General features: G+C 38.1%; 2 protein-coding genes across 2 annotated transcripts; both read left to right on the forward strand.

Moving 5' to 3' along the window:
- The first annotated feature begins 9,440 nt into the window (after positions 1-9,440).
- On the forward strand, positions 9,441-13,183 carry LOC110609742 (probable serine/threonine-protein kinase PBL18). The gene is made up of 6 exons (XM_021749523.2): positions 9,441-9,652; positions 10,024-10,352; positions 10,447-10,582; positions 11,532-11,668; positions 11,775-11,898; positions 12,458-13,183. Exons 1-6 carry the CDS (start codon positions 9,589-9,591, stop codon positions 12,865-12,867), a joined length of 1,200 nt encoding a protein of 399 aa, XP_021605215.1. The 5' UTR covers positions 9,441-9,588; the 3' UTR covers positions 12,868-13,183.
- A 499-nt stretch (positions 13,184-13,682) lies between these two features.
- On the forward strand, positions 13,683-22,994 carry LOC110609747 (COP9 signalosome complex subunit 2). Its single transcript, XM_021749527.2, has 12 exons — positions 13,683-13,874; positions 14,061-14,153; positions 14,858-14,936; positions 17,369-17,609; positions 19,754-19,828; positions 19,914-20,048; positions 20,854-21,041; positions 21,828-21,896; positions 21,969-22,059; positions 22,148-22,282; positions 22,403-22,515; positions 22,665-22,994. The coding sequence occupies exons 1-12, from the start codon at positions 13,865-13,867 to the stop codon at positions 22,753-22,755; spliced, it is 1,320 nt and encodes a 439-aa protein (XP_021605219.1). The 5' UTR covers positions 13,683-13,864; the 3' UTR covers positions 22,756-22,994.
- Positions 22,995-24,784: the final 1,790 nt, after the last annotated feature.

Raw genomic sequence — 24,784 nt, forward strand, 5'->3', positions numbered from 1 at the left:
CTCCCATGACTCATCTATAAGCTTTTCATCACTCATGCACAGGTTTGAGGGTGGTAAAGTGTTTAGAACGGTTTGAAACAAAAGAAGAGAGTTTTGGTGTGTTGGTGAAGGAAAAGAGGTGTTGGTGCATAGCTTGGTGTTCAGGTTGTCCAGCTTCTGATTTCAGGAGGTAAGGGAAGTCTTTATACTTGTTTTAATGATTTCTAATAGCTTTTTAAGAGGTTAAGGGTAGAGTTATGGTTATAGGTTTAGTTGTGATGTTTTAATGGTTTATGCATGATTATGTGTTATGTGTGTTGTTGGGGTTGATAGGTAGTTTTGGACCCCTTGGAGCATATACTTGAGTATATGTAAGTTGAGGTTTGGAGTTATGCATGGTTAGAGAGGAGGAAAAGATGAAGGAGCTAGGTTGCGGAAGACGCTGAGTTCTTAAAGAACTCAGGTTCGGCAGCCGAAGAAGGATTCGGCCGCCGAACCCCTTGCATGGTGGCTTAGACTGCCACAGCTTACCCCTGAGTGCCTTGAGGTTCGGCTCTGTTTAGGGGATTCGGCTCTGTTTAGGGGATTCGGCTCTGTTTAGGGGATTCGGCCTCCGAAAGTAGCCCCCGAAAGGGTTCGGCCGCCGAAAGAGGATATTCGGCCGCCGAAGGTACTTGAGTTTCGGCTCTGTTCAGGACATTCGGCCGCCGAACCTGCAGCCGAATGTGTTCTGTCTAGCCTTCTTTTGCATGCTTTGTGTGATTGTTTTTAGAGGGTCAGAAGGGATTATGGGGATTTGTTTAAGAGTTATTCAAAGTATGTGTGACACCTCATTCGAGTCCATTTGTGTAGGATTGGACCCGAGAGTTCGAGGAGGTCATCAGAGTTAGAGATCTCAGAGTCAATACAGTATCTGCCAGAAGAGCAGAGGTGAGTGGAACTAAACTGAATATTTTATTTTGAGAAATGACACGAATCTAGCATGGTCCATGCATCATAAAATGCCATGTTATGTATTAGGTTGTATTGCATTAGATTCCACGAATATGCTGCATTGCATAAGCTGATATTTGTGTGGATGACTGTTGGATGATCCTTAGCCCTTGATAGAGCACAGATACAGAGTTATGGCATGAGATAGCCATACCAGGTCGCCCCTGGGTAGTCCAGGTCGCTCCTGGTACTAAGAGTTAGACAGTTTGACCTGACTCAGATAGAGAAGTCCAGGTGAGGCCTAATCGCCCCTGGCACAGTTGGTCTTGTGATGGAGTCAGGTAAGAGAAGTCCAGGTGAGGCCTAATCGCCCCTGGCAAGTTGGACATATTACTATATGTATACAGGAAAGGGCTAATGGTGACACATTCATCCTTGAGATGATATGTTTGTGAGGTGATGCATTTCATGAGAGCATGTAATTAATGAACTGTTTTTATTGTTCCTCCTCACTGGGCTCTAGAGCTCATCCCACTCCCTTACCCCCAGTTTTGCAGGTCCTGAGATAGCTATGGGAAATCAAAGTCAGCAAGAGTACAGAGGAAAGTTATGCATGAATGTATGTTGTAATAGCATAGTGGACATGCTGTAATTCAAAGAATAGGTGTGATGTACTCTATAGATATGTATTGGCATATACTGTGCTTTCCCTAGTGTTTTTACTGTTGTGTGATGTATGCTTAATCCCCTGTACATGAATCCTGTTTTACGTTTCTTGATGAGAAATGTGTGAGTTAGGCTTAATGTATGGCTTCGATGAGATACCAGTGGAATGTGTTACAGATTAAAAGGGTTTCATTCCCATGACCCACAGCAGATAGTAGTCCCTGGTATAGGCCCTGAGGGCCATTTCAGATTGACATATCTGAGTAGCAGCAGTTAAGCCTACAGAGTTTTACAGGATTGTTGAGTCGTTTTGTATCATGTATGGGATTTATCAGGTACACAGAGAGTATAGTTGGCTGACTACGGGTCCCGGCGGCCTTAAGCCGATCTGGGTCCTAGTGCCAGTGATGGTTCGGACCGTTACTGAGGGGTACCGGTTTCCGGGTCATTACAGATTGGTATCAGAGCATAGGGCCTCTAGAGTACGATGTGCTGAGTCAGCTATCTCACATCGGAAAGAGGTTAAGAGGTTAGAGTTTTACGGTGTGTTGAGCGAAGATGCTCAAGGATTAGATTCCCACATCGGAAAGAGGTGTAGTCTTGTATAGGAGGGAAAGCACAATAGGTAAACGCATGTCCACTAGGATAGGATGTGGAGTCCTGTTTTGCATGATGATGTGAAATGCCATGATGAGCTACATGTGCTATGACTATGTTTGATATGTGCTGAGGATTCATGTGTTTTCACATGGATCATTTGATGATATTTTTGTGTGCTGTTGTGCTTTACAGAGGCAGGATGAGAGGAACTCGTCGATCTGCGAGATTGATTGGAGCTCCGCCGGAGAATGAGGACATGGATGTCCAGCTCCCTATTCTACAAAGGGCAATATCCGATAGTTTAAGTAGAGAAGGTACATCAAGGGACCCTAGAAGGTCTGGTGAGGAGAGTAGAAGGGGAGTTGTCCAGAGTGGTATGTCAGGGCTTATGAGAGAAAGAGAGAAGGATGACCAGAGTAGAGAGGGCGACTTTGGTATGAGCGGATTAGGAGGAGATATGGGTGAGTCCCAAGGAGGCACTCAGGCCTCGAGGTTTGTTCCACCTCAGTATCCACCCTACCAGTGGGGGACAGAGTACCCGATGAGAGGTACATCAGAGTTGCCTAGATATCACCCATATCCCACCTTTATGCCCTATCCTCCCTTTTATCCGCCATATCCACCATCATATCCACAGTATACCATGTTTCCACCCTTCTTTTGTTACCCAAGGTCAGTAACCCCTAACCCAGGGCAAGTTGCACCTCCTCCACCACCAGTAGAACCAGTAGCCCCAGTTATCCAAACACCTAAGTTGAGTTCACCTGGAGAAAGTATGGTGCAGCTGACAGATTATTTGAGGTTAGATGTTCCCCAATTTGAGACTGGAGATGACCCTGTTAAGTATCTTAGAATGGTTAAGATGATAACTGAGGAGTTGGGAGTCAGTGAGAATAGAGCCATTCAAATGGCAGGGGTCACATTGAAATGTGAAAAAGCAAGGGAATGGTTCAACCAGTATGTGGATTCGAGGGTAGAAAGCTTATCCTGGGAGCAGTTTGCTCATGAGTTTGTAGGAGGGGTTTTAGATAGGTCCAGGGAGAGTTTCCATGATATCATAGATATGGTACAGAAAAGGGAAGCTAGTACCCAACGCGCAGGGACAAGTGATGTTACTCTCTCCTCTCTGCATGAGGCTGATACCAAGAGTAAGAAAGGAGGTAGAGGCCTCAGGAGATCAAAGAAGAATAAGTTCTGGAAGCAGATAAGTGAGCGTTCGAGTTCTGGTTTGAAGACCGCAAAATGTCCGGGGTGCGGTAGGCCGCACAAGGGAGTCTGTCTGGTAGGGACAACAGCATGTTTTAGGTGTGGACAAGAGGGGCACATAGCACGTGAGTGTTCCACCGCCACTTTGCTACCACAGTCCCAGCAGACAGTCTCAGACAGAGTGGCTCAGCCAGAAGCTCTAGCCATGGCGCAGGACAGAGGCAGAAGGAGCGGGATTACTCCTTCTTCCATAGGTTCCCCAGGTGAAGGTTCATCAGTGCCAGCACGGATCTTCGCTTTGACGCAGCAGGAGGCTGACACATCGGACATGGCAGTGACAGGTATGTTTCACTTCCATATGTTTTGATGTGTTTGCTAGTAGAGACTCTGATGTTTCGCTTTCCTTAGGGCTGTGAGAGCCGTCGAGAGTATGGGTGTGATAACTTCTGGGATTAGACTGTCCTCTTTGGGTCAATAGACTCAAGTGTGATCCGTCAGTGGTAGAATTAGTCTGCCAATAGAGTTGAGTGCGAGTTTTGAGTAGGTGCCTTCCAGCTGACCTTGTGGTTCTAGAGTGACTGGTTGATGTCATTCTAGGGGTGGATGGGCTAGCTACTCATCGTACTGCCTATAGCAGAGGCAGAGTAGTCAGACTTTGAGACCAGGATGGATGGATCACAGGTAATGTGTGAGGGGACAAAGTAGAGATGCCTAGAAGTTTGCTATCAGCCCTAGAGGCTCTTACGCTATTTAGGAGAGGTTATCAAAGGTTTCTTGCTTGTGTCAGAGAACAGCGTAATTAGTCCGATTAGAAGGGGAACAGTTGTAGTACCCACAGCCAGAGAAAAGTTGTCGATAGGACCCAGACAAGTCATCAGGTGTACCACCCGCTAAACGAAGAGAGTGAGAACGACGAATGGTAAAGAGTGCACTACCAGAGTGCGAGAGATAGGAAAAGCCAAATGAGTAATAGTGAGATAGTGAACCAGGAAAGATATGTGAGAGTGGTGCTATGAGATGCTTTTTATCCAGGTCTAGGGAGAGTGATCTCTCATCTCCGAGTGCAGCCCTCAAAGATAAGAAATAAGTCAAAGAACAGAGTAAGAAAAGACTAAGAGTAAGAGAAAAGTAAGTGTCATAGATCAGAGTAACAAAACAAAAGAAAGAAAAAGAATACGCAAACTAGAATGAAATAGAGAAAGAAAAAAGTAAGACTAAGGGTAAGGTCAGGAGGAGCTTTCAGTTTATTCTGGGATTCGGTGATAAATTGAGGCAGAGGAAAGGGTTAGCTTTTTCAATAGTACAATCCCGAGAGAAGGTCCATTACCTATAGGTCGGATCTTCACTCTAACTCCGTAGGCAACTATCACATCGACCACAGTGACGTCAGGTATGTTCACTTGTGGATGTTCGGATGTGTATGTTGTTTGTTTTGACCCCGCGTGTTTCTACTTTCTTGTGACTTAGTGAGCTGTTAATCGCGTGGGTTGGATGCCTTCTAGGCTTTGTTTTCTCTGGGTTAGTGGACCCGAGTATGATCCATCTGAGGCAGAGTCTGTTAGTCAGAGCAGTTTAGCGGTTGGAGTGAGTAGAGACTATCCAGCTGACCTTATGGTTCTAGAGTTGACCAGTTGATGTCATTCTAGGGCGGATTGGCTACTTACTCATAGTACTATATGTGTCTGTATCTGTAGAGACAAGGTACGAGAGTTCAAAGGCTAAGATGGATCAGAGATAGTCCTTGAAAGGGACAGAGTATAGGTGCCTAGAGGTTTGATGTCAGCCCAGTAGGCTCAACGGTACACAGGAAAGGGTATCAGAGGGGTCTAGCTCTTGTGAGCAAGTGTAGGAGTCAGATCAGGGAATCAGCCTCAACACCCAGTGCTAGTGAGTTCTAAATGGTTATCCCAGATGAGCTGTCAGGTTTTCCATCTGTCAGGGAGTCAGAGTTTGGAATAGGAGTGGTGTCTGGACGCGGAACCATTTCTTTCCTTCTTTCCTTCTACCCTACAGCATGGCACCTGTAAAGAGAGCATAGTCAGCATAGTATAGAGAAGCTTGGTAGAGAACGGTTATCCGACCTAGTACCTCACCCTGGAATGTTCCAGTGTCAGTGTGAGAAACGAAGGATGACACCGTGGGATTTTGTAACGACTGTGAGCAGTTACACAAAATCACTACCAAGGACAGGTGGTCCCACGAAGGATTAATAGTTTGTGGAGACAGCGAGTAGGAGCTGCTGATTCTCCACGATAGATCTATGCGTTAGAGAGAGTCCAAAAAAAAAAAAAAAAAAAAAAAACAAACACAAAAGCCAGTATAGTAAAGAAGAAAAAAGGCGGGCAAGGATCAGAGTGCTCAGCAAAAGTGTAGAATAGTTCAGAAAAACAGAGAAGCATGCCCATTATCTACTACCTGGTGTAGATTCTAAGAGAACACGGCATACATATAAGTTCAGTTTCGGGGCATGTCCGTATGATTATGAGGTGTCATAAGACGTTTTTGTTGTAAAATCAGTAGAGCATTGAAGCTATAGGCAAGGCATCTAGGTTTTCCTTAGAGGTATGGCTCTTCTGACCGGGTTGAGTAAAGAGAGTGTAACTCGTATAGTGTGACTAAAGAAAGAGAAAAGTCAGTTGGGTACTGGAAATAGTGAGAAGCAATCAGTGTAGAGTATAGACACAGATTCAGCAGTTAAGAATCAGCAGAGTCAGGAAATGTAGATAACTCGGGAGTTTGAACTCCAGTAACATCTGTGTCTCTTCGCAGAGGAAAGTAGTAGGCTTTCCTTAATTGCTTCTTTGCATCTGTGTTTGTTTTGAACATTCGAGGACGAATGTTTCTAAGGGGGAAGAATGTAATACCCGGCTAAATCCGGCATCGGAATTTCTACCATCCGGTGAAATTCAGGGATGTCAGAGAGTTCTCGACGGGTAGAGTGAAGGTTTTCTAAAATATTTTCAAGTAGTTTAAAGGTTTAGGGTAGAAAACGAGTTGAGTTTTGTGGAGAATTGGCCAAAGGAGTTTCTGTCATGTTCGGCCCCCGAAGGTTAAGTTCGGCCGCCGAAAGTGCCCAATGTTCGGCCCCCGAAGGTTATGTTCGGCCCCCGAACGTTGCATGGTTTTGCATGCAGTTTCGGCAGCCGAAGCTGAGTTGGCCAGCCAATGTGTGGGCACTCCTTAGTCATTGATTTGGGACAGATGTTACCTCCAAATCTTCCCAGAGGTTATGCCACGTCTCCCATGACTCATCTATAAGCTTTTCATCACTCATGCACAGGTTTGAGGGTGGTAAAGTGTTTAGAACGGTTTGAAACAAAAGAAGAGAGTTTTGGTGTGTTGGTGAAGGAAAAGAGGTGTTGGTGCATAGCTTGGTGTTCAGGTTGTCCAGCTTCTGATTTCAGGAGGTAAGGGAAGTCTTTATACTTGTTTTAATGATTTCTAATAGCTTTTTAAGAGGTTAAGGGTAGAGTTATGGTTATAGGTTTAGTTGTGATGTTTTAATGGTTTATGCATGATTATGTGTTATGTGTGTTGTTGGGGTTGATAGGTAGTTTTGGACCCCTTGGAGCATATACTTGAGTATATGTAAGTTGAGGTTTGGAGTTATGCATGGTTAGAGAGGAGGAAAAGATGAAGGAGCTAGGTTGCGGAAGACGCTGAGTTCTTAAAGAACTCAGGTTCGGCAGCCGAAGAAGGATTCGGCCGCCGAACCCCTTGCATGGTGGCTTAGACTGCCACAGCTTACCCCTGAGTGCCTTGAGGTTCGGCTCTGTTTAGGGGATTCGGCTCTGTTTAGGGGATTCGGCCTCCGAAAGTAGCCCCCGAAAGGGTTCGGCCGCCGAAAGAGGATATTCGGCCGCCGAAGGTACTTGAGTTTCGGCTCTGTTCAGGACATTCGGCCGCCGAACCTGCAGCCGAATGTGTTCTGTCTAGCCTTCTTTTGCATGCTTTGTGTGATTGTTTTTAGAGGGTCAGAAGGGATTATGGGGATTTGTTTAAGAGTTATTCAAAGTATGTGTGACACCTCATTCGAGTCCATTTGTGTAGGATTGGACCCGAGAGTTCGAGGAGGTCATCAGAGTTAGAGATCTCAGAGTCAATACAGTATCTGCCAGAAGAGCAGAGGTGAGTGGAACTAAACTGAATATTTTATTTTGAGAAATGACACGAATCTAGCATGGTCCATGCATCATAAAATGCCATGTTATGTATTAGGTTGTATTGCATTAGATTCCACGAATATGCTGCATTGCATAAGCTGATATTTGTGTGGATGACTGTTGGATGATCCTTAGCCCTTGATAGAGCACAGATACAGAGTTATGGCATGAGATAGCCATACCAGGTCGCCCCTGGGTAGTCCAGGTCGCTCCTGGTACTAAGAGTTAGACAGTTTGACCTGACTCAGATAGAGAAGTCCAGGTGAGGCCTAATCGCCCCTGCACAGTTGGTCTTGTGATGGAGTCAGGTAAGAGAAGTCCAGGTGAGGCCTAATCGCCCCTGGCAAGTTGGACATATTACTATATGTATACAGGAAAGGGCTAATGGTGACACATTCATCCTTGAGATGATATGTTTGTGAGGTGATGCATTTCATGAGAGCATGTAATTAATGAACTGTTTTTATTGTTCCTCCTCACTGGGCTCTAGAGCTCATCCCACTCCCTTACCCCCAGTTTTGCAGGTCCTGAGATAGCTATGGGAAATCAAAGTCAGCAAGAGTACAGAGGAAAGTTATGCATGAATGTATGTTGTAATAGCATAGTGGACATGCTGTAATTCAAAGAATAGGTGTGATGTACTCTATAGATATGTATTGGCATATACTGTGCTTTCCCTAGTGTTTTTACTGTTGTGTGATGTATGCTTAATCCCCTGTACATGAATCCTGTTTTACGTTTCTTGATGAGAAATGTGTGAGTTAGGCTTAATGTATGGCTTCGATGAGATACCAGTGGAATGTGTTACAGATTAAAAGGGTTTCATTCCCATGACCCACAGCAGATAGTAGTCCCTGGTATAGGCCCTGAGGGCCATTTCAGATTGACATATCTGAGTAGCAGCAGTTAAGCCTACAGAGTTTTACAGGATTGTTGAGTCGTTTTGTATCATGTATGGGATTTATCAGGTACACAGAGAGTATAGTTGGCTGACTACGGGTCCCGGCGGCCTTAAGCCGATCTGGGTCCTAGTGCCAGTGATGGTTCGGACCGTTACTGAGGGGTACCGGTTTCCGGGTCATTACATTTACTAAGTCATATGTATGAACCATGTACTTAAATTAATATTATAATAATCGAGTCATGTAAACCATGTAGCCCTAACTAATTATTTAGATTAACTAACCATCTGGTAAAACTATATGGCTAAATCATGTATTTGACTCAACCGTATGGACCAACTAGGTGATTAAATCTTATAGCCATCAATTATTGAGCCCAACCATGAGATTAAATTTATAACCCAACCATGTGAACAACTATATTTTTAGCAGCTATGCCCGTAGGTGCAAGAATAGAAACGCCCTTGCCTTCAAACTTCAAAGTGAAGACTGATCCAAATTCTATTGTCAATTCATTGACTCAGTTTATCTCTGTTCTGGGTTCCATTCCTACTTAATATCTCCTGTTCTTTCACTTGAATTCATCTCAGAAAAAAGAAGAAGAAAAAAAAAAAACTATGTTGCTGGTTGAATGAATCATGTGCACAAGCGAGACAATTTGATATTTTTGTAGTTTTTTATATCATTATTTACTAATCAATGATTTTATATAAAATTAAACATAAGCATCTAATTTATGCATGTATTTATGTTAAATTCACCGTATCTCAAAGTTTTCCTTTTCGAATGATTTCTGCAGTGGCGTGGTGTGTGTAGAGTCAAATATGAATACGTGGCCTCGTGGGTCCTTTCTCTCTGGCCGCTGCATTGAATTTGATACGCTAATGGAGGTTTCCTTCATTGACCAGATTGCCTGCTTATCCCCTTCTCCTTCTTCTGCTCTTCCTTCCTTCTTGTTCCTGTCAATTATGAAATAAAATCAAATGTAAGCTTTTACCCATTTTACGTTTCCTCTTTTTATTTTATTTTCACTGCTATTTCGCCTCATTGCCTTTCAAAGTTTGTTTTTTTACTATTCTTCTTCTCCTCCCTCCTCTTTTTGTTCTATGGGAGAAGAAGTTTTTTGAGATTATTCAATCATGGGAAACTGCTGCAGAAAACCAGCCAAGTGCGCTCATGCTTCTTCTACTAATTTTTCTTCTGGTTGGTCTGCTTGCTTTTTCTTTTTTTTTATTACGACTCTGTGCCCTTTTTCTTTATAAATAAAGCAACGGGAGATGATGTTGTCGGCTGCTATATTATTACTTTTGTTGTTTGAATCTTTCTCGGGTTCTTGACCTCAAATTCTCCCTCATACATGAATTTCCTCAGGAGGGTAGTTCTTGTTTAACATAAAATTCTCGTATTTTTGCTTTAATATTGTCTCCTGCTCATGAATTATGCTAATTCTCGCTGCTTTTTCCAACCCATGAAACAAGTTAAAAAAAAAAAAAATCTGTTTTTGGTTTTCCCGAATGAAAAATTCTTTTGGGTCTGAGTGATTGATCGCTCATGCCTTTTTATTGTCCTTACAGGAAGAAAAAAGTCTCATAATAATGAGTTGAAGCAGGATTCTACCTCTTCTTACCTGCAAGCATCATGGGGAAGCTTCAACAACTCTTTGATAACAAGCAAGGTTGATACATCTGTTCCCAGCAATCTCAAGTCATTTAGCTTTAGTGAACTAAAGAACGCCACCAAGAACTTTCGTTCAGAAACATTTCTTGGAGAGGGTGGCTTTGGGTGCGTTTTCAAAGGATGGCTTGATGAGAATACCTTAGCTCCTACTAAACCAGGAACTGGGATTGTTGTGGCAGTAAAGAGGCTCAAGGCAGAAAGCTTTCAGGGCCATAAGGAGTGGCTTGTATGTTCATTTAGGACTATTATATCATTTTTGCCCCTTTGGCCTTGCAAGACTATTTCAACTTATTTTTGTTCTCTTCCTTGCTACTTTGCAGGCAGAAGTGAACTATCTGGGACAGCTTCGTCATGGAAATCTAGTGAAGCTTATTGGATATTGTGCAGAATCTGAGAATAGACTTCTAGTTTATGAGTTTATGCCCAAGGGAAGCTTGGAGTGTCATTTATTCAGAAGTAAGTAAATTTGCCTTCGTGGGACTAAATTTTTCCAATTTTCTTCTTAAATGTTCAAGTAGAATGTTGTTTCCCATGATCTTGCTCTGTTATTACTTGTATAGGCAAAGGCAGTGTTCTTATGTCTTACATGTATTTGTTAATGCAATTGTCAATAAGATACAAACAGGGCTAGAATTAGGCACATTGTGGACCAATATTACAACTCCAAATGAACAGGGTGAACCTTCCAGGTGGAATCTTGTATGTGAGGAACTTGTGATTTTCAATGATTCCCTAGGATCAAATGGACAAAATTTGAATTTCTTGATGGAGGTTATTGAAGATTCACTCTGCTCTTGAATGTGTATTTTCTCCACTCTTCTTATGAGAATTGTTCATAAGAGAGAACCAAGAGAAATTGGTCCTTTTCTTGATGAGGCTGTGCCTATATTTAGTGAGTTGCACTTTTTGAATAAATTAAGTTGCTTCATTGAGGAGTTGGAATTAAACCAATGAGACTGATGCAGCCTGATGTTGGTGACTTTGATTAGGGATAGTATTATTAATGGTTTTGATAGATGGTTGCTCTTCTGGTAAGCTAAAATGTGATTTTTTTTTGCCCAACAAGACTGGAAATTGGGAGCTCAACGAAAATCAGTTAAGAAATGGTTACAAAGCAAGTCTGCAGTAAACATAAAGACCATTAACAGAATGTTGTTTTCAATAAATTTGTTTTGATGCATGCAGTAACAGCTTTTGAAATGATTTTCCAAGAACCTCTCTATTTTTATCTTTCACCTTTTTGGCCTTGAGAATGACTGCTTCAACAATGGATTCAAGCATTTTTAAGGATTGTTATCATTTTCATTTCTACTCTCTCTCTCTCTTTTTGGGGCCGAGGCCGACTACACTTTGAATGTGCTTTCACCGGAGTTGCTAGTAAATTGACATCCTTTCTTCTTTGTAGAAAGGGATCTACCTCTTCCGTGGGCTACACGGATGCGCATTGCCATTGATGTAGCAAGGGGATTGTCCTTCTTACATGGGTTAAATGCCAATGTTATCTACCGTGATTTGAAGGCGTCCAATATTCTACTTGATTCAGTACGTTGAAGTCTAAAAGTTTTTTAATTTCATTGAGAAACATAGACTGACAATTCTGCTACGCTTGTATATGCATGGCTGATGAACTTGAGAAATTCTGTTTCAGGATTTTAATGCGAAGCTTTCAGATTTTGGCCTTGCAAGAGATGGACCTACTGGAGATAATACTCATGTTTCAACGAGAGTGGTGGGAACTAGGGGTTATGCTGCGCCAGAATATGTAGCCACAGGTTAGTTAACTTCATGTTACGCGAGTTTTTCAAGTCTACTTACAGATTACAACTAATCAATTTTGCAAGATACAATTTGAAATAAACATGTTTCAAATATTAAAAATTGCAGTTTTGTTTTCTAGCTATCAATTACTATGTTTTAAACTTTTGTGTATGTTTGGGGTTGGGAAGCCTATCATATGAAAATTTATAACACTATTTGTAAGAAGCTCAAAATGAAGGAAATTGTCTGCATTTGCTCTAATGTGTGCCAGAAACTCATATGCAGTTATATTTCTTTCCCCTTCCTTTGATAAAACAAACGAAATAATTGATGCAAGATGGATTGGGGAACAACTTGCAAGAATGATGATCATAACCTCAGTATGCTTAAATGCTTATGACATGTAAAAAAGAATTGTGTGAAGTTAAATTCTGGTGCTCATTTGGTTTTGGGATTTTAAATTACGTAGTTTGTCTTCGTCCGCAATTTGCATCTTAGTGTAAGTTGAACGTAAGCAAAAAGAAGAGATCTTTAACATCCTTTTCTTTCCTTTTGCTGGTCTAAATCAAGCAGGTCACTTGACTCCAAAGAGCGATGTGTATAGCTTTGGTGTTGTCTTGCTAGAATTACTATCAGGAAGAAGAGCAATGGACGATGAGAGGGCTAACTTCGTCGAAGAAACTCTGGTCGATTGGGCGAAACCTTTCCTGAGTGACCCCAGGCGAGTTTTAAGAATCATGGACACTAGATTGGGTGGTCAGTACTCCAAGAAAGGAGCCCAAGCTGCAGCTGCACTTGCATTACAATGCCTGCACACAGATCCCAAAAATAGGCCATCAATGACCGAGGTCCTAACGGCATTAGAAAAAAACATATCAAAGGATGTCCCAACATCACCCTCTCCAACTAATCTGGATAATCACAGGATCAAGCAACTGAATAGTCCTCGCAGGACCAATACAGCAATTACAAACTTGACATGACCTGCATTTTCCCTTGTGTTCTGGGGAACCATAGTGCTCTTGAAGCTAGTACATGTAAAGCTTCTCAGCTTTGCAGACCATGCAAAAACCAAATTTTGCAGCAAAAAAATCAATGTTTGTATATAGTCTCCCAGTTGTGGGAGAATGTTATTTTGGAAATGGCATGTATATGAATCTTGTGGGGGGCTCTTTTTACAAGTTTTGCTTGTTAGGGACTAGGAGGATTATGTTGTCAAACAAAATAATTGGATGGTTATTTTAGGCTCAGTACTCACCGTTTTTGGAATAAAAGTAGAAGTTACACAATTTTGTTTTATTTTTTTTTCATAGGGATTAATCTATTCTAATCTTATAGGACAATTTGCTTTAAAATTTTAAACTTTTTATATTTTTTAAAAAATTACTATTCTATATAATAAAAAAGTGGAATCAGAATTTAATATTTTCAATAAAAAATTTATAGATTTTACCTCTTCTTTTCAGCTTTGGGGGCTGATGTGATTCAAGACCTTCTTGTATTGGATATTTATTGCATGAACGTTTTGATTTTTGGATTTGTGTGAATGGAAAAATGATAATTTTTTTTCAAAGAAATACGTTAGAATCGTACAATGAAGGAATCAATTATTATAATTTGTTTCTGTATTAGAAGAAGAGAAGCAGACAATTTTGTTGAACGAAGGAAACCTCCACAAGTGGTAAAGAAAAAGAAAGGAAAAAAACAAAACAAAAGAACACAAGAAAATATTTATTTTAATTTAATATTAATTATAATTAACAGTCACTATTATTTTTATAGTTAAAACGAGGCTGGAGTGCTAAGATAACATTGATAGCATAGGGTTTCCGTCAAACCATCGAAAGCAGTTAATTATATAGACGGAGGAGTGCTCTAGTCCCTTAAGGAATTTGAATCGGAGGAGCATTCGACGATCATCGGCTATTGTTGTTATTTAGCGTTTCATTCAATTTCAACTCTCGATTTCTGCTTCCAATCATGGGTTCAGGTGCTTTTTTTTTTCTTTGTTTCTCTAGTTTAATACTTCTAATCATTGTAATTCATCACTTCAGTGATCAGTGAGTAGCTAAAAGGGAATCACAATTTATTTTTTCCTTTTAAAATCTTTTAGATGTTAAATTGCGATTGTGTTGATAGTGATAATACTAACAATAGCAATAATGGCTATGCGCAGATGCGGATATGGAGGATTATGGGTTCGAGTACTCGGACGAGGAGCCTGAGGAACAGGACGTCGACATTGAAAACCAATATTACAACTCCAAAGGTTTTTTCTAATCATTTTTCTGTTTTTCTAAGCAAATTGAGTAAGGGATATTTATGATATTGGACAAGTTCCTGAGACTTGTGCTGTGCATCTAAATTAATATGATTTTTTTTAGAGTTAAGTTGGTGTTGCAAATTTTTGATAAGGAGATAAGTAGTATTGCTTAGAAGTGTGCTGGGAATTTCATGGGCTTTTCCTTTATGTCAGTGGCAATCTTTTGCATGTGCATTTTGGTTTCTTATAAAGGTTATTAAAGAATTAGGTATCAGAGAGTGAAATTCTTTTTATGTGATCCTATTACATTTTCTTTTTGAGGCCATGAATTTTTTTTAATTGATTTTAGGTATTAGAAATATTTGCTACGCATGGAGATTCATATATTCCACTTTGTTAAAGATTTGTTAGAATTCATTATGTATTTGTTAGAATTCATTATTTTTATATGTAATTGTATTATCCTTGTTTGAGTGCTTCCATGTAATCATTAACTTTCTAATATGTGTTCCAGTACTTGCATCCTATGATTAACAGTTCTCAGTGAAACAGCCATTAGATAGCACAAATTTCCTTAAAACTTGTGGAAAAATCAATTGTTATATGATGCTCTCTCTATGCAGGCAAAGCTGTAATGTTTGTATCAGCTTTGTACTTTATGTGTTTTACTAATCTATCATTTTTTTCCCTCCCTTTTCATTGTAAAAAAGGTATGGTTGAAACAGACCCAGAAGGAGCGCTTGCAGGTTTTGCTGAAGTTGTTAGCATGGAGCCAGAGAAGGCAGAATGGTGAGTGCCACAGAACTTGGTATTCAATTTTATCCCCCCCCTCCCCCTCTCATGCAATTTATTATCCAGTTTTGATATGTCAAGTTGAAATAAATTTTTTAGAAGAGTCACAAGTCAAAGTGGAAATTTCACTTCTCTAACCTCCTTATATCCCATTATCTTCTGTGATTTCTTTTTAAATTCCTATCTGCAGTAGCCTTAGAGAAGTCTTCATAGTGGCATGATGATTAATAAGGCAGTCAGAATGTCAGATACCCTGACTGGAAACTCATTTATCATCAAAATATCTGATTCCTTTTTCTAACTGCATGCTTGACCTGTATTTACTTGTTTTTGTGCCTTTATTCTCTTTGGGAGGTAATTCCATATATATTTTATTATAGAAGATTATTGCTTTGTCTCTGCTGAGCAGCTTTGCGTATCTTCTGGTTGCTGATTTCATTTTTATGCCTCTTCTTTGTGCTCATTAACCCTTTGTGTTGGTTGTTTTGTGCCTAGTTTGTCTTGCAAGTGAGGTGTAAATCAATATATTTGTTATTGTCAAAAACTTGTTACTTTGCCTCCTTGCATGCTGATTTCTGGGTTCTGTGTAGGCTAAACAAATTGCTACTCTTTTTCTTTGTCCCTTTACTTTTTACTTGGGCTCTTCCACTTTGTGTTCCACTCTTATAGTGGTGTTACTTTAACTATTTATCTTAGTTTTTGTACTTATCCATCTCTAAGTCACTGGATTCGTGTTTAGGTATTTTTTTTTTCAAAGAAGTGCAAGTTTTCTCTTCCAAGTCATGTTTAGACCATAGAGCCAAGTTCAACCAGGAAGGAGGTGTGTATTGGGGATTGTGTTACACCAAATATACATTAAAAGCACTATAAGCTGTAAGAAAAGAAACAAGAGAACACTGAGCTGGTGAAAGCAAATAAATAGACTTTTTTTACTGATATACTGGTCCTTGCCCATTAATGTTTAATAATGAATTTTATTCAGTTAGGACATACTGTTTTTTTTTTTTCAACAGTCAAAAGCTCAAGGACAAAAGTTGTTGAGTCAGGAAGCTTTCTACATGTATATATATATATATATATATATATATATCCTTTTATTGCATTGACATTGCCTCCCTATGGAGACGGATTCATTAGGATAACCACTAACCTTAGTCCCTTCCATTCTCTTCCTGGCGAATGGTTAGCTTCAATGGAAGTACTGATAACTTGATACATTTAACCATAAAAGATATTGATATAAGGTCTATACTATGTCCATGTCAAACTATGAATGGTACATCGGAGTCATATTGTTAAAGGCTCACCTCAAGCGCTGCGCATGAGGCTCCAAGCTTTGTTCCCAGCAACTCTTAAGCTATGCGATCTTCAAAAGACTCACCCAAGCATAATGCTTACCCAGGCGCCCTACTAAAAGTGAGATCATAGTGAGTGAATGTTTGATATTTACAGTATTCTTTTTAAGAGTAAAGAACAGGAAAAAGTGTATCTATCTCATCCTTTTCCAAATCATCAAAGTCATGCGTCCAAAAATTACCAAAGGGTGGTAACTTCTGGCATTGACATTAGGCTAAAATTATACAACTAGGATTTAAGAGAATCACACAAATTGAGATTAAATGAAATTACTTGTTGAATTAAAAGGAACATAATATATTCTAGCTTTCGTGCTAAGATTTTCCCCCAGCATACAAGGTTTGAATCGTTATCACATGTTGCTTCATATAACCAGGGAAGGCATGGCTGATAATCTTTAAAAACTGTTCCTTGCTGTTCGCTATGTAGCTGTATATATGTAGAAAGGCACTCAAATTCCTAATGCTTATAAGCTTTTGTTACTTTGCAGAGACTTATTAAATAAAATCATGTAGTAGACACTTGCAAGATACTTAAACCCATCAAATTTGGAAACCTTCTTTTTTCCAGTTTTTAGCAAATCTCAAAATTACAAATATGTTTAGTCCAAGAAAAAATTGAACTTTTTGTTGAAATAATAAGTTGATGATGCTCTTGTGAAGTGGGCTGTTGTCTTGGTGGCAATTCTCACATTTGGGAAGTTAGAGCATCCATAATGATAATTTATTATTCTTGTTTAGTAATTTGCTGCTTTTGAAAATTGACTTTTGATTGAGTGAATAGTGGTTATCTTGAAAGTGAGAGCATCAAAAGGATCAAGGAACAGGCAATTGTGTATTTTGTTTGTGGTTATATTTCACTGTGCTATTTGCTGCATGAAACATCTGATGTAATTGGGGTAATGTCATTGTTGCAGGTAATGTGTATTTCATTTCACCACTCACGTTGTCATTGTCTATGCATTCTTATAGGATATTCTTGCTTTACCGTTGCATGTTTATAACCTATTGGCATACAACTTCTTATTTGTTTCAAGCCATTTGTTATAATCAGATTATTGTTCTTCTCACCAGGGGATTCAAAGCACTGAAACAAACTGTTAAGCTTTATTACCGTTTGGGGAAGTACAAAGAAATGATGGTTTCTTATAGAGAAATGCTTACATACATTAGATCAGCAGTCACCCGCAACTACAGTGAGAAATGTATAAACAACATCATGGACTTCGTTTCTGGATCAGCTAGTCAGAATTTTGGCCTCCTGCAAGAATTTTATCAAACCACCTTGAGAGCCCTGGAAGAAGCAAAGAATGAGGTAAGATATTTGAAACAGTGATGAAAGAAAGAAAGAGAGAGAGAAAGAGATTTTGAGATAAAGATATTTGATTATTTCCCTTAAACCAATTGGGGTATATATACTACTTACAAGAATAAATTAATTTCCTAATTATAACCTAATCATATCTCAATCATATCGCACAATCATATCCCTAATTATACAAATAATCACTACAAATCTAGGCTATTTACAGAAAGTATCTCAGCACTTCCCCTCAAGCCGGAGCGTACATATCATATGCTCTAATCTTGTTACAAATATATTCGATTCGTAAACTCCAAAGAGATTTTGTAAAAACATCCGCTAGTTGGTTATTTGAGTTGACAAAACTAGTAGAAATGCATCTCGACTCAATATTTTGTTTAATAAAATGGCAATCCATCTCTATATGCTTCGTTATCTCGTGAAAGACTGGATTTAATGCAATATGAAGAGTAACTTGATTATCACATATCAGCTTCATTTAGTCAGTATCGCCATATTTCAATTTCTGAAAGAGTTGTTTAAACTAAATAAGTTCGCATGTTACCAGAGCCATAGCTCGATATTCTGCTTTTGGACTTCATCTTGCAACCACACCCTGTTTTTAACTTTTTCAGGATATAAGGTTTCCTCCAATCGTAATACAATATCCTGAAGTAGATCGTCTATTTGAAAGAGAACCTACCCAATTTGCATTAGAATAGCCAACAATTTGTTAGTGACCCTTGTTCTTATAGAATAGACCTTGTCCTGGAACTTCTTTGATACATCTAAGAATGCGAATGACTGCATCCCAGTGACTACTCTAAGGGAGTTTGAAGAAATTAACTAACCACACTTATAGTAAAGGAAATATCTGGTCGCGTGATAGTGAGATAATTGAGCTTCCCAACTTCTTTTGTATCTAGCAAGATCTTTAAGTGGCTCTCTCTGTTCAGAAACAAGTTTGACATTTTGATTCATGGGAGTGTCTATATGTCTACCGTCTAACATACTTGTTTCTTTCAATATATCCAAAACATATTTTTATTGAGAAATTGCAATACCTGTTTTAGATTGTGCCACTTCAATTCCCAATAAATACTTTAATTTCTCCAAGTTGTATTAACCCGACTTGGACCCTAAATATTTGAATGAATAATGTCAAATATAGAAGTGGCTCTACCCGCTTAGGAAAAGAAGCTCGAGTTTACTTTCCAAATTGACAAGACTCACATTCTAAAGAAGGCAAGGAAGAGATATTAGGAACCAGATTTTGTAGCTTGTTCAGACTTGGGTTATGTGAACTGTATTTAGGGTTATCTACTTCTCAGACATGTTAAAGAGGAAAGGAATTTGCTTCAGGATGTAAACAGTAGTCTCGAAGTTACTGTTCATGAAGGATGGGTGAAGGAGGGCTGGGCAGGTGACCGGGCTTAGTGGGTTGGTGCCAGCGTCAGGTGAGTCTGGGGGAAGGAACGCCGGAGTGAGAAGGTTGCCAGAATAAGGGTCACGTGCTGTCGCGTGTATCGGACACAGAAATAGAGTGGCGGAGCATGAAGGTGCGTGCACCAGCGCTTCAAGGAGGTGCTGATTGGACTTAGTGGGCTGCTGCCAGCGTCAGGCGAGTCTGGGGAAGGAATGCCGGAGTGAGAAGGTTGCCAGAATAAGGGTCACGCGCTGGTGTGTGTATCGAACACAAAAATAGAGTGGTGGAGCGTGAAGGTGCATGGCGGTGTTTCTGGTGACGGCGCTTCAAGGAGGTGCTGATCGGAAACCGGCGAGACTGGTGGCTTGGGTGGTGAGATTAACCAACTTCTAGAAAACCTCCAAATGAAGGTGGCAGATTTGCCACTCACAGCTAGGCCAAGGCCAAGATGCTTGGCTTTGATACCATGAAACAGTGATGAAAAAAGGAAAGAGATTTTGGGACGATTATTTCCTTTAAACCAATTGGGGTTTATGTACTAATTATAATAATAAATTAATTCCCTAATTATAGTCTAATCATATTCCAATCATATCACACAATCATATTCTTAATTATGTACACAATCACTATAAATTTAGGCTATTTACAAAAAGTATCTCAACAATATTTAATAAATATTTTATAGTGCCATTTACGTCCAGATGTTTATATAGTTTCTCATGTACAGAGACTTTGGTTCAAAACAAATCTTAAGCTCTGCAAGATATGGTTTGATATGGGTGAATACGGGCGGATGAGCAAGGTACCTTGTCAAAATTACTTGAGCTTGCTATTTCTTATACCTGTATTGCTATTTATTTATGAGATTTAATTGTTTACATGATCAGATTCTGAAAGAACTCCACAAGTCTTGTCAACGAGAAGATGGTACAGATGACCAAAAGAAAGGCAGTCAACTTCTGGAGGTATACGCAATTGAGATTCAAATGTACACTGAAACCAAGAACAACAAAAAGCTTAAGGTAGAGTTTTTCCTTTGTTCATTTGGTGCTCCAATTGTATATTGAGACTTGTGGTTGACCTTTCCTCATCTTAGTAAAATTTATTTCGAGCAAAGGACCAACAAAAAGAAAATCCTTGGGGTTGAACTACGTTTAAGGGTGTCAAGCTATTCACCAAATGCTTCAGTCTAGCTCTTTGAAACGATATCCTGTTTAAATAACAAGCTTATTATATTTTCAGCTGGAAACTGGATAATGAGCCTGAAGCTCATGCTTTTCTATCAAACTAACAAATAATCCTCCTAATGAAACATCAATGGGGTGAGGAATTATGGAAAACTAGAAAAGTTACGTGGATAGAAATTTTCAATACATATTATTACACAGTTTGGGCAGAATTTTATATTTGCAGACGATTTGGTAGCTATTTGATTAATCCGTGCTGCCTACTGCCTAGTTGGAAAAATTGTTAAACCTGGTATGTCCAAGAATAGGAAGCTGGATAGATGCTATCCTTCACAAGAACATGATATCAGTGACCTTTAACATACATGCTTTATTCCTGGATTGATTACTTAGTGTCTGGATTTTGATGTTCTGTATGATTTCCAGCAGCACTCGCTGCTGAAATGCATTGATCATTTTTAATGAAAAATAATAAGTGGAGTTGACATCGTAATGCATTTTCTTTTTGTTTCTGTGATAGTTCTGTTTCTCTAGTCGAGGGATGCTCCAGTATTGTCGTATTGATTTGTTTGGAGGCTTTCATTTCTTCTCATCTTTCTATATTTATGTATAATGATGTTTCCCTGTGTTGTCTTACCAGCAATTATACCAAAAAGCACTTGCAATCAAGTCAGCAATTCCACATCCAAGAATAATGGGGATAATTCGAGAATGTGGTGGGAAGATGCATATGGCAGAACGTCAATGGGCTGAAGCAGCAACAGATTTTTTTGAAGCTTTTAAGAATTATGATGAAGCTGGGAACCAAAGACGTATACAGTGCCTAAAGTATGTTTGCCATCTCTTCTTATCTTCTTTTATTTTTATAATTTTCAGAGTCACAAGCAAGGCTTTGATATGCTGCATGAAGCATGCAAGAGATAAATGTCAAGTACTACACAAATTAGAAAAGTAAAATACAAATTTAAAATTGAAAAATTTAACATGACTGATTGTTTCAACAGAATAATATATAAGTAAGTGTTTGAGAGATGTGGAGAGAATTATTTCTCTGCTTCATAGATGTTTATGAACACACTTTATTGGTGGGGAAGGAAACCAACCTATTATTCATAGTTTGTTCAGGGTTATTGAATAACTTTACTCAAATTATGAGGAATAGAAGTCTCTTTCTCTCTCATTATTGAAATACAGCTATATGTGCACTTACATAAGCCTTCTGCCCCACATCTTCCTCCACAGGGCTGCTTTTTGGGGTTGTATATGAAATATATGTAAAGACTATTGTTGAGAATAAGGACCACAGTTACAACTTGGCAGAATTCTACCTCAGACATACCTTATTGAATTTTTTTTGTGTTAATCCATAACCTTTGACAAAACTATGAAGCGATTGGAGTTTAGATTGAAGAAATTTAATTGTAATGCCTTGTACATTATCTTGTATACATACCTTCACAAAGAAGGTATTACAGAGTTTCTTGCTATTCAAGATGGTGTATGCTTCTTTTGCACTGCATTCCTTGCACAATTCCAACATGATTTCTATTTGGTGAGAACTTCCAATATAGTGTCTTAGGATCACCTAACAGTGTTAACCATCATGGCTGACAGATACCTGGTTCTGGCTAATATGCTGATGGAATCTGAGGTGAATCCATTTGATGGTCAAGAGGCAAAACCGTAAGTACTGTTACTGAGATACGTGATTTTCTTTTTATTATTTGCACCTTTCTTATGATGATTACTGTTCAGATATAAAAATGACCCTGAGATTTTGGCAATGACAAACCTCATAGCAGCATATCAACGAAATGAAATATTGGAGTTTGAGAAAATCCTGAAGGTATGCTTAAAATGTTTTGATGGAATTATGTTAGAATTTGTTGGTTGTTGCCTTGCTTTGGTTTAAGTTGGTATTGGACTTCCTTTAGAGTAACAGAAGGACAATAATGGATGATCCATTCATTCGGAACTATATTGAAGATCTGTTGAAGAATGTTAGAACTCAAGTGCTGCTGAAGCTTATTAAACCTTATACAAGAATTCGGATTCCTTTCATATCCAAGGTGAAGACCATGGTTTCTTTCTCACCATTTAACCAGTTCTTTCAATGCTATTGTATTTTCATGTAATTTACAAGAATCTTAGTACCTAGACTGAAATTTTGTGACTTGATTGACTTTCAGGAGCTAAATGTGCCAGAAAAAGATGTTGAGCAGCTGTTGGTTTCACTAATATTGGATAACCGTATTGATGGACATATTGATCAAGTGAACCGACTATTAGAGCGTGGAGACAGGTAACTTGTTAATTCACTTACCTTTTCCAGTTCTCAGATTAGTTGGGATCTGATTGGAATGTTCATGTGCATAGTTTCTTACCATTGTTGCAGCAGTAGTTATCATGCTCGTCATCATCAACATTGTCGTCTTTGTAAACGTTTTGCAGGTCAAAAGGAATGAAGAAGTATACTGCCATCGAGAAATGGAACACACAACTTAGATCACTTTATCAAGCTGTCAGCAACCGTGTTCACTGAGATCGTGTCAATAGGTAGTGTGACTACCATCTGGAGAAGGTACTTAACTTTTTATTTTGGTGGTATTGACAACGGAACTTTTCTCGCTCTTGTGAGACCACAGGGTCATAGAAGCTACTTCCTGAAGCATTAAAATTGTGTGCTTTTATAGCTGATGCATTTTGATGAAAATGAGGGTAGAGTGTATAATAGAATACTCATAGTTTTGATACTGAGAAAATACCAGACGTGGATTCTGACAGCTTTCGTGCATTTTATTTACATTTTTGTTTGTTGGTTTGAGCTATTGCTTTCCCCTTGCTGCTAGCCTGATACGCATTTTAAGACGTGTTTGAGTTTTATATATAGAATTTTTATTTTTTAAATCAATTTATAAAACTAACTAATTTAATATAAAATATGTTCTGTAATAATATTTATAAATTTTCTATGTTTTTTATTTAAAAAATAAAATTTAAATATTTTTGAGAAATATGAATATTTTTAAAGTGAAAATTATTAATAAAAATATACTTTTTTTTTTATAAATTATTAATATGAAATGAGATTGAATTCAAATAATAATAATAATGGAGTTTTTGATAAATTTAAATAATTTAAAATAATTTTCACAAATATCATACTCATTTACATCCGTGTACTGTATCATGGGAATCAGACAAAGCAACACTAGGACAGAACTGGAAACTAAGTTGGATTTCATATTGAGAGTGAAGTTTGTTGATTTGAGAAAAATATTGTCGGCTTTTTTCTACCTTTTGTATGATTAGCGTTGATAGAATTGTCCTTTGGTAGACAGCTTCTCCCCGATGACCCATTTTTATGGGCTTCTCTCGAAACATCTATAACATTTGTGCGAAAGACGGAGGCTCCACATCATATCATTAATTACAAACAGAAGATTTCTGTGGGGGGTCAAATTTCTCGGTGTTCCTACATAATTGAATCTTTAACAATTTGGCTATTTTAATTTAGTTTAGTTTTTTTTTTTCTCTCTCTTTCAATCTAATTGTAGTATAAGTTATTGTAAAAATCCAATCTTAATTTAAAACTCATCTCTCGAATCTTGATGTAGTAACTAGTAAATAAAATAAAAATAATAAATTAAGCAATTATTTTTGAATATTTTCTATAATTATTGAGAAAAAGGTTGGACAATAATATATATTCTATTCTATAAAAGGAATATGCCAAGAAACCTTGACCAAAAGAAATAAGAAAATTCAAGTATTGCACTCAACTAAGAAAATAAGATTTATTACAAATTATAAATAATTAACATAAATAAATCATAAAGTAGTTAGTTAATTAAACCAAACGAAACCATGCTGTCATGTTATTATTAATAAACCTAACAAAAAATCATTTTCACTTAAATTAATTAATGTGTGTGGAAAAGCAAAAAAGTTTGTCACATAATAATTAATGTAAGTAATTAGGCCAATTAGTCTTATCTACTTTCAACTAACCCTAATTATTGCATTTGTCCACTTCTTACTCAATCATGATCCACAAATTTAATTTAGGCTTATAAATAAATTATTTCCTTTCATTTTATTATCCCCATCTTAAATAATAAACAATTTAAAATTTATTTAGTAAAATTTATTTGTTAAAAATTAAATGAGATTATTTTTTAATTCAAAAGGGAATAAATGTTTAATACTTAATAGTATGAATTTTTGAATTAAATATATAATAAAAAGCTTGTTATTTCATTTTAACTCAAATATGATTTTTCCAAATCAATCATGAAAAGTAAATTTAACTAAATTATATAATTAAAATAAATAATATGCTTAGAAGTTAGAACATGTAAAATTATGGAAGGGGAAAAAAAAAAAATTCTAACTTGACTATGGAGAAAAAAAAATTATAACTTGATGAAAGAGAAAGATACCTAATGGCAATGTATTTTTATTTTTTTATTTTTATTTAAAGCATGTATATCTGTTAATATATATATTTTAAAATATATCAGTTAGTATCGATTTCTAATAATGACGGTATGAAAATTTGAAATATTTTT

Source organism: Manihot esculenta, chromosome 2 (genome assembly GCF_001659605.2).
Source record: "Manihot esculenta cultivar AM560-2 chromosome 2, M.esculenta_v8, whole genome shotgun sequence".
NCBI classification, from domain to species: Eukaryota; Viridiplantae; Streptophyta; class Magnoliopsida; order Malpighiales; family Euphorbiaceae; genus Manihot; species Manihot esculenta.

What these genes read in the sequence shown, in the direction of transcription:
- LOC110609742 (XM_021749523.2), top strand. Translation starts at nt 9,589, where the DNA reads ATGGGAAACTGCTGCAGAAAACCAGCCAAGTGCGCTCATGCTTCTTCT. An exon ending in AGGGCCATAAGGAGTGGCTT is followed by an intron (nt 10,353 to 10,446) that starts GTATGTTCATTT and finishes GCTACTTTGCAG; the next exon opens with GCAGAAGTGAACTATCTGGG. An exon ending in GCCAGAATATGTAGCCACAG is followed by an intron (nt 11,899 to 12,457) that starts GTTAGTTAACTT and finishes TAAATCAAGCAG; the next exon opens with GTCACTTGACTCCAAAGAGC.
- LOC110609747 (XM_021749527.2), top strand. An exon ending in TGGAAGAAGCAAAGAATGAG is followed by an intron (nt 17,610 to 19,753) that starts GTAAGATATTTG and finishes TCTCATGTACAG; the next exon opens with AGACTTTGGTTCAAAACAAA. An exon ending in AGTTTGAGAAAATCCTGAAG is followed by an intron (nt 22,060 to 22,147) that starts GTATGCTTAAAA and finishes GACTTCCTTTAG; the next exon opens with AGTAACAGAAGGACAATAAT.